Genomic DNA, 10,131 nt, shown 5'->3' on the forward strand with positions numbered 1-10,131 from the left:
TCTTTTTCTAAAGTCCTAAACCCTAAACTGCTGTTCAACATCAGCAGCATATCTACTGCCATTCATCATCAGAGTAGCCTCTTCTCAATGCCCGTTCTTTTACCAGGTTCTTTTATCGATTAAGGAATATTAATGTGGTTTATCTTGTGTTAGTTAGGCATGTGTTAAGAAGATTGAGGAACCCCATGAAATACCGGACACTTTAATTTATTTGGCTAACAATCAAGCAAAAGCAAGGACTTTGTTTAGCTGTCCTCTTCAGATGCGTGTGGGTATACTGAAAGGTATGATGAGGGACGGTAAGTAAGCGAGTTCAGGAAATGGTGGCATTCCTAGTAGTTTTAGGTTATGGATTTGATGTTTTTAGTAGTCATCTTTAGATGCCATGTGTTTTTTTGTTAATTTAGGCAAAGATGACATTGTTAGTAGTTGGTTATGTATTTTGATACTATTATTAGTTGTCATCTTTAGAGGTTATGTGCTTTTTTGTTATTCAAGAAAAGATGACATCGTTAGTAGTTGTCGGTTATGGATATGGATGTTGTAAACAATTATCTTTTGGTTATGGTGAATGGATTACTTTTATGCAATATTGATTCTTGACTTTGTTATTTTGTTTGGGTTATGGTGAATGGATTACTTTTATGCACATATTTATTCTTGACTTTGTTATTTTGTTTGGGCTGTTGTAGTGCAGAAAATGAAGAGAATAGAGACATTTCATTATAATTTGTTTGGTCTGTTGTAGTTATGCCATCGAAGCACATGCTGCTTGCTTGAATTATGGTTTTTTATACATGAAGGCATTGATTTATTGCATTTTTTTGGTTTAGATTCATTCAGATTTCAATTTACTTCCACGTATCCTACCAACTGTTAGCATTTTGAATGTTACTGTACCTAATAATTTGTACTCTCAATTGCATGTTGTTGAGTAGAGTGAGGTTTTTTTTTAACTAGATCATAGGAACGAGTAATGGAGAATGGGAAGCAATGTTTCACCTAAGGGTATATTGGTAAAATTTTAACTTCATTTTCTTTTCCTCCCAACTAGGGAACACATAAAAGGTTTTCTTTTCTTTCCCTTTCATTAAACTTGGGAACACAAAATAATATCAATTCTTTTTTTTTTTCTTTTCTCTCTTAAATTCATTTCCTTTCTTTTCTCTCTTTAAATGAAACTTGGGAACACAACGTAAAGGAAAGGAAGATGAGAGAAAGAAATAAGAAAAGTAAAGGGATAATCTCTTTCCAAAATGGAAAGAATTGAAAAGAAAGAGGGCGAAAGAAGAAGAAAGGGAAAAGAACAGAAAGGAAAGGAAAAGTTTCATTTCCTTTCTCTCGTTAACTAAACTCAGGAACCCGACAGGCAATTTGGTATCCGTCACCATCATAATAGCCGACAAGATGTCTTTCGCAGCTGATTTCACACTAAAGTCTTTCCAGTTGATCGGTCAATCCAACGACACAAATCCGTATGAATTCTCACCGTCACCAGTACTCCCGCGGTTGAGATTCTTACTAGAGTTGGAGACAGAAGACGGTATTGATTTACGAGGAGAACGAGTTATGCATATGTAATTTTCTAAATATAAACTCTTCATCATCCAAAACACTCACTTAAAATCTTCATTTTTTGTCATTGATGCAAGTCATGCAATCATAGTTAGATTAGAAGCACAAGCGTCCGCCCATATCCAAATCACAAAGCCAACATTCTGAGCCTAACTAAAAAGAGAGAGAGAGAGAGCTAAGCAACCAAATCCTCCTGGTCCGAAAGAATCAGATTAGCTTAACGTGGTCACCATTTCTTTTTTTGTTAAAAGAACAAATGATCTTGCAATAATAGTCCCACTCCGGATGAGAAGGTGTAATCTCAGGATCCCCGATCGGGTGACTTTCCACATAACTTTGCACATCTTCAGCTTCTGCAAGCCCATTCAAGAACACCCGTAGTTCACCTTTCGGGCCTAATTAAAACATACACGTCTTTAAACCAATTAATATTCAAAAACATATTGTACCATAATAAAAAATAATTCTATACAATTTACCTAGAAGATCATCATTCTTATTTTCAGGATCATAACTCGGAGGAAAGATCGCTGTGTTTGGCTGCAACAAAACACGCTCAAGCATATTATTTAAATCAACCATTTGTTGGTTGAAAAAGTGCAACACCCGACCCCTCATACCAACCAGGCAACCAATATTATCCATCAAGTTCTCATAAAACCAATGGCCGTCCCATATATTTATCAAAACCTATTTAAACCTATTAAAAAAGGATTCGCATTAAATACTATTTTTAAACCAATTCGAGACTGGTGTTACCAATCATAAAAGACACCGCAACTAGGTGTAAACGAGTCGAGCCCAACCCACTAGACTCAAGCTCGGCTCATTTAACTTACAGGAGCTCGAACTCGACTCGTTTCAAGCTCTATTTCTAAAGCTCAAGCTTGGCTCATAAGTAATTTATCAAGCTCGACTCGGGTTCGCTCGTTTATTATTTATTAACTAAATTATATACATTTAGAATTAGTTCTTGCATATATTTTAACTAACTTTTATATATAGTATAATATATGTATCTTCTAGCCATTTATATCATAAATTTTCACAAAATATCCTCGTTTAGGCTCGTGAGCCAGCTCAAGCGCGATAAGTGAAGCTTGGGTCATTTACTAAGAAAACTTAATTTTAGGCTCTGCCCTGCTCGATTCAAGCTTTTAGCATGTCAATCTCGAGCAGCTCATGAGCAGCTTGGCTCATTTACACATATGCAAAAGAAAGCGCGATATAAATTTATACAGGATTCAGGAGGGCCTTCTCAGGATATGTGAACAACAGCGTGTTAGAAGCCGAGTATTCTCCATCAGACCATGGAAGATTCGGGTACTTTTTCTCCCATAAATGACTAAGTTCTTTGAAGAGCAATGGCTTATCTTGATTTTCCAGACACATGAAACCGGAATCTGTGCAGTGTTCCTGATCCTATCAACATTAAAAGATTCTTAACACAGATAATATATGAACCACATAATATACAACTTCAAATTTTCTATAAAATTTAAACTCACCCAAGTGAAGAATAACTTGTTTTTCAGATCTCCCATAACATTGGCCAGAATCCCTTGCAAGTTTTGTCTAGATTCATGAAATCCAGTAAATATATTTTAACCAGATTAAATAAATACTGTATCAGAGGATCAGTTAATAATGATGATGATGATAATTAATGATACTAACTCTCTAGTAGAAGACCACAATCCAACATGAAATCTTTTAAAGCAAAACTTCAAAAAATCCACACAGTAAGGTCTCACGTAAACTGTATATACAACCACATGCTAATTAGTAACTAGTGACTGCAATTGGGATATTCGTATTTCGGCTTTACAAACAGCTGGTTGCTCGAAGCTCGCTCGAATTGGATTGGTTTGAAACCCAGCCGAGCTGGATACGTTTGTAAACGAGCCAAACCTGGGTGGCACACTCTTTAGCTCGGCTCGGTTTGACTCGAATGATTTATCTTCACTTTATTTTTTTAATAAATATATATGTATATGCAGTTTATGATATATTGTTCAATGAGTTTATCCCTTTTTATTATTATTCCATAAACATATTGCAATTTGTAGTTACAATCAGTTCTATTTCTTGTAAATATTTTTAATTTTTTTTATAAACCGAGCTGATTCAAGCCAGCTCAATTCAAAACCAAGCTAGCCTGAGCTCAGATTTACAGCTGACTTTAAAACCGGGCTTCCCTAATTTGTAAGTAATAATATTAACTGACCGAGAAAGTTGCCGTAGCAGAAGTCGGGGCGGCGGTTTCTGGGAATGTTTTCCGGAAAGCAACGATGAACTCGGTGAACAAAGATTCCTCTAAGAGGAATCACAAGCAGTTTCTTTTTGGGTCCTAGCTTAAGCCGATCTAACCAAATGCTTTTTTGTTGTTGGCTGCTATCAGTTTCGCCGGAAGTGTTTTTTATTCCGGCGTCAGGTGCCACAACGGGCTTCTTGACCCTCCAAACTTTAGTTGCCATTGTTGCTGATTGGTGATTGATGATTGATTTAGCCTGCTTTCTCTATAACCACTGTACACTGTAACTAGGAACACGAACCGGTTCCTGACAGGTTCCTATATTCAAAACCCCCTTTAAAACCGGTTCCAGGCTCGAACCGGTTAGGGAACCGAACCGGTTCTTCCACCCTCGGACCCCTAACCTATCTAACCGGTTCTTACCGGTTCCTAACCCGGTTCCTGTACCGTAACCGGTTCCAATCGGTTACAGTGTAAAAAAATTTTTATTTTATTTTTATTTTTCGGTTTCCATATGCTACTGTATTGTTGTACAATAGACCAAACCGGTATTGCACAATCATAATCGATACGGTGTATGGTTTATATTTTAGTCGTTTTCGGTACTAGTGCAATAAATTTTTTTAGCATTTTAATATAATTTTTAGTGAAATATGAGTTGTACACTTTCTTTTGTATCGTAAAATATTGGTATCATAACAAACCGAGCCTATACCAACTAAACAACATTGATACCAGTATCATTATTCATTTTTTGTGGTTCTTGATGTAAAACATGTGTAATATACATTTTGCTATAATACAATAGTGGACATTATATGTTTAATTAGATATTATATGTTTAGAATATATTTTTCTATATATTCTCATGATTTGGAAATATTGTTGTAAATCCAATCTTAGAATAAGATATTATGATATAATTGTATAAAGGGACGGATTATATTCCAATAATACATACGAGATGAAAGAAAATCCACCATTAGTTATCATTCAAAACTTGTATGATTGAGTAGACGCCATTTTCGAATATAAAATCGATTATTTAAAGTTGTTTATTAAATAAATAAATAAATAAATGTATACTTTTATCATTTTAGAAAGTCATAAAATAATGCTTTTCCTTCAATTCGCCTTCTTTTTTCCTCCACAAAAGAAAGCAACTTTTATAAAGAAAATCTTTTAAACCTTTCACATATTTTTCTCCTATAGAAATCATGCAACACAAAATGTTTTATGTTTCTCTCTTTTTATTAAACTTTAAAAAGAGAACTTCTTTCATCTCACATTTATTAAACTCTAGAACACAAAGTACAACTTAAATTGAGTATACTAGTGATAGATGTACTCTAGTACATAAACACAAAACTGAATGATGTTTATTTTCCTAATAATGAAGGCCCAGACATACAGGTCATCATGATTCATAGCAAATGAATCACCCTTCTGTCAGAAAAACATAACATGGTGACCTGGTGCACTAATTTAGGAGGAAACCGATAACTAGGAAAGTCTCATTGCACAACAAGGAACAAATTGCTACATACGACTTGAACACACGACCTTACATAAGGAAAGTTATAGGGCAGGCTGAAGTGATCAATAATCGGAAAGTTAGCTTTTTTAAGAATGAATCGCATTAAAAGATTATAAGAAATGAATCACATTATATGATTACAAGAAATTGAATGCTAAAAATATGTAAGATAACAAATAGACCAAGTCTATGTTTGGATTCACCTTTTAAATCATTCAACGACTCTTAGTTGTTGTCTTGTTGATTAAAATGGATCATGACAAGATTTGATGGTCCTTGCTCCTTAGCTTTTAATTTTTGAATTCCATTTTATAAGACACAAACACTCATGGTCCACACAGAAAGTTGCCAGACCCTTTACAACACAAGAATCAAAAGCACAAACACAAACAAAAGCTAAAGTTCAATCAAAGTCACTTTGGTTTCTTTTTTATTTTCTTTCATCATCAAAGTTGTTTTCTTTGAATCTTTATGTACACAAAGCTTCTTTCATGGCATTTGGATGAGGGTATCAAATGCTAAACAACAAATATTGTCAAAGGAAAAGAAGAAAAAAGATTTCGTTAGTTTAGTCAACATTTTTAAGTAATTTATAATTTAGTTTGGTTTCCATATGCTACTGTTAGGAACCGGTTCCGGATGGTTCGGTTCCAGAACCGGTTCCGGTTCGGTTCCGGTTCCTACCCGCCCCCACTCAGAAATGCAAGAACCGGTCACGGATCATCGGGTTGAATCAGATAGGGTCCGGTTCCTACAAAAAACGGGTAGGAACCGGTTCGGGTCCACCGGTTCGGTTCCAGAAACTGGTTTCGTTGAACATCTCTAGATACGCCTCTTTACCATGGTTGTAAAATACTAACATTTTTACCCTTTCATTTAGAAAAAACTCTCTTTTGTTTAAGCAGGCTGAAAAAACACTTGTTCAACCCTCGGTCTAATCGCTTAGTCCTTAGGTTAAGATCATGTATCGGGAGCGTCAGTTATTGCAGAACATTGGTAAGTATTTGGGCTTCCAAGTTCGAATCCTTTACCATTGAGGTTTGAGTGATATTTATAACCGGATTTGAAGAGAGAAGGTGTGGGTCGCGTGTCATGTCAGAAATTCCACCAATCAGAGAGTTCCCACGTGCGCCCGGAAGATTGGTGGGTAAGGCAATTGACTAACTTGTACCATGTGGTACTATTAGCTATGCGTTGTCATTTCCTTATTGGTTGGGCGTCCCTTTCAGTAAGATACTTCCTTTTTGCAGGAAGATCTTTAGCGCTACGCTTCCCGAGGTGTCTGGGAATGTTTGGCGCCTGATAGGATGTATCACAACGCCTAAAGGTGGGCTTTGGCGCTTGGGTGGGTTTGGTACCCTACCTCTTCACGGGCATATTTTAGGGAGGACAAGTGGACATCATGAGTCTTGTTGATGGAGTTCGATAGACGAAGCTGGGGCTTGGACTCGTCTGTTTAAGCGTGCATATTTTTCAGCTCAAGCTCGATCCAAGCTTTTAGCGAGCCAATTTTGAGTGGTTGAGCTCTCAAGGGTTAATCATATAAATATATTCTCAAACAAAACTCTACATCATTCACTATATAGTTTCCTGTACTGGCCCATCTTTGAATCATCAAACCAAAATGTATAACAAATTCTCGTGGTCTGAATGAATCAGATAAGTTTAATGTGGTCCCCATTTCTTTTCTTATTGAAAGAACAAATGACCTTGCAATAATAATCCCACTCGGGATGAGAAGGCGTAATCTCAGGCTCGCCGATTGGGTGACTTTCTACATAAGTCTGCACATCGTCAGCATCCGCAAGACCATTCAAGAACACTCTTAATTTACCTTTCGGGCTTGTTAAAAACATTCCACAACAGTTCACATTATTAAACAGATTAATATTAAAAAAAACAAGCTGCTATATAAATCTATATACATTTACCTAAAAAATCATCTTTCTTGTTTTTAGGATCATAATTCGTGGGAAAGATTGCTGTGTTTGGCTGCAACAAACAAAACACAGTCAAAACATATGATTTAATGTAAATATTATATATATATATATATTAAAGGTGTTAATTTGACTCTTTACATTGAAGCTTAGGTTGGTCAAAACAGGCGAAATAGCCCAATGTATATCTTAATGCAGACAACCTAAATCATTTCAGACATAATGTTTGCTTATTATATTGCAGTTATGTTCGAATGAACACAAACAAAAAAGTTGTTCATTTAGCTAAACACATGAACATGAACATGTCTCTTTCGTTCATCTATGTTCATGAACGTTCGTTTATGATCGTTAGTTAATATATTCATTTGAATTGTTTGTCCCATTACAACTTAGTTTAGTTTTAATAACCTTTTAGGTTACTGCACTGTTTTTCGCAATACTTTTAACTGGTTTTAGCTTAGTTATGTTCGTTTACGTTCGTGAATCGTTCGCTTATCGCTTATACTATTAACGAACGAACATAAACGAACACAAGCATGTTCATTTTCTTAGCGAACTAAAACGAACAAAAAAACCTCATTTGCTAAATTGTTCGTGTTTGGTTAACTACTCTTGAAAGACAAAGAAGATAATATAATTCATACAGGGTTTAAAAGGGACTTCGCAGGATCGGTGATCAACAACGTGTTAGAAGCCGAGTATTCTCCATCAGACCATGGAAGATTCGGGTACTTTTTATCCCATAAATGATTAAGTTCTTTGAAGAACAGTGGCTTATCTTGGTTTTCTAAACACATGTAACCTGACTTTGTGCAGTGTTTTTGATCCTAACAGGTGTAAACATAGTTTAGACACAGATATTATATGAACCATATAATATACAGCTGCTATAAAGATTAACTCACCCAAGTGAACAATAACTTGTTTTTCAGATCTCCCATAACATTGGTTAGATTTCTTTGCAAGTTAAATCTGACACAAATGAATTTATGAAATCCAGTAAATATATAGGAGCACTACAAACACACTATCCACACACCACTAACATATCATACGGCTTTCCACATATCACCCAGATCATATAGCATTCAGTGGCGGCCCTGGGATTTCATGTGCCCCGGCCGAGCCGGAAAAAATTATGCCCCTTAGGCCTTAACGAACTAAATAATATAAACTAACTTTTTTTAAACGACGAGTAAAGCTATAGCAATAAACATAAAAAGTAGCAAAATCATAGTATTATGATGAGTTTATCACCGTAGTGGGCTTATAAGTGTTCAAATATCTAATATATATACATACATACATACATACATACATACATACATACATACATATATATATATAGATAGGATTGGGATCATGTGAGAACCATTTTAAAACTGAGAACTATTTTGGACCACAAAAAAACTCTTTTTAATAAAAATAAAAAAATTTATAAAACAAAAAAAAACGTGAAAATAAAAAAAAAAGTAAAAAAACCAAAAATTTTTATCTTTTATCCTGGTTTCATAAAAAAATAAAAAAAATATCAGTTTGGCAAATTATACATATATGTGAAAAATGTTACCAGGCGCCCACATTGCCCCTCCCGAAGGCCGTATGATATGTGAACATTTATTCTAAAATTAAAAATAGAAAAAAGATATATACTAACTCCTTAGCAGAAGACCATAATCCAACATGAAATCTTTGAAAGCAAAACTTCAAAAAGTCAACACAATAAGGCCTCTTGTAAACTGTCACACCACAAACAAGCAGATACTAAATTAGTTATCAATAGCATAAACTGTAATGCTACATCTAATAATATAATATTTAACTTAAGTGACTGACTGACCAAGAAAGTTGCCGTACGAGAAATCAGGGCGGCGGTTTCTGGGAATGGTTTCGGGTCGGCTACAATGTGCTCGGTGAACAATGATTCCTCGGAATGGAATAACCAGCAGTTTCTTTTTGGGTCCTAGGTTAAGTCGATCTAACGAAATGGTTTCATGTTTTTGTTCAGTGTCGCTGGAAGAAGCTATTGTCACGGGTTGTTTAGTGGTGGGCTGGTGATCAGATGTAGCAACGGGTGCTTTGATCTTCCAAGCTTTAGTTGCCATTGTTGTTGTTACTGATTTAGGGCTAAAGGTTTGTGTGATCGGGTTTGTAACCCACTTTGGAGAGAAAGCAGTGCGCACGACTGTGTTTGAGACTTCTGATTCGTCCGTCTTAGGTGGGACTGCAAACTTCTTCACGGACGGTTTGGGTGGTCCCACTCTCACCTCTTCCTCGATCCACACATATTCACACCTATTCTACATTTCTACACCGGGATCGCTTGAAAATTTTAGAAGAAAAAAAAGGCCCATTTGATCACACTAGTTCCTTCACTAACCCCCAAGCTAAATAATTCCAAACTAAACGGTCGGGCTCGACCGTTTAAGTGTATATTTGTCGAGAGGTGGTTGGTTCAAAAATGGAAACGTGTCAGATAGATCTGTCGGATGTCAGGTCTGTTATGGCGGATCATTTCGTTTAAAAAAGGGTCATTTTGATTATTATTTAGCTTGAGGGTTAGTCAAAGAACTTGTGTGATCAAATGGGCCATTTTGAATTTTTGGTAATTTTCTCTTAAAAAAGACCACTAAAATCACAATTTTAATTATGTGATAAATAATTTCACCACTTTACTAATTGGGTTGTATTTCCAAAACCTAACATGAACCGAAGGAAAATGAAAATGATAACAAAAAGTTACTAAAATAGCTTATATAAAACAAAAAAGGAAAATATTTTCTATATAAATAAAAACACCACCAATGGAATTTGAACCTTGA

General features: G+C 35.5%; 1 protein-coding gene across 1 annotated transcript; it reads right to left on the minus strand.

Annotated features, from left to right (window-relative positions):
* Positions 1-1,732: 1,732 nt before the first annotated feature.
* Positions 1,733-9,414, minus strand: LOC143619488 (uncharacterized). Its single transcript, XM_077091408.1, has 6 exons — positions 9,150-9,414; positions 8,967-9,048; positions 8,215-8,281; positions 2,815-2,997; positions 2,055-2,115; positions 1,733-1,970 (listed from the first exon to the last, which is right to left on the minus strand). Exons 1-6 carry the CDS (start codon positions 9,412-9,414, stop codon positions 1,783-1,785), a joined length of 846 nt encoding a protein of 281 aa, XP_076947523.1. The 3' UTR covers positions 1,733-1,782.
* Positions 9,415-10,131: the final 717 nt, after the last annotated feature.

Source organism: Bidens hawaiensis, unplaced genomic scaffold, assembly GCF_021521415.1.
Source record: "Bidens hawaiensis isolate Kalapana, Puna unplaced genomic scaffold, B.hawaiensis_p1.1 tig00002477_1, whole genome shotgun sequence".
Classification (NCBI taxonomy): Eukaryota; Viridiplantae; Streptophyta; class Magnoliopsida; order Asterales; family Asteraceae; genus Bidens; species Bidens hawaiensis.

Excerpts from the sequence above, each read along its gene's own strand:
- LOC143619488 (XM_077091408.1), bottom strand. The coding sequence starts at position 9,414 with ATGGCAACTAAAGCTTGGAAGATCAAAGCACCCGTTGCTACATCTGAT. Across the intron at positions 9,049-9,149 it reads CTCGTACGGCAACTTTCTTG|TTTACAAGAGGCCTTATTGT; the intron begins GTCAGTCAGTCA and ends GTGGTGTGACAG. Across the intron at positions 1,971-2,054 it reads TAAGAATGATGATCTTCTAG|GCCCGAAAGGTGAACTACGG; the intron begins GTAAATTGTATA and ends TGTTTTAATTAG.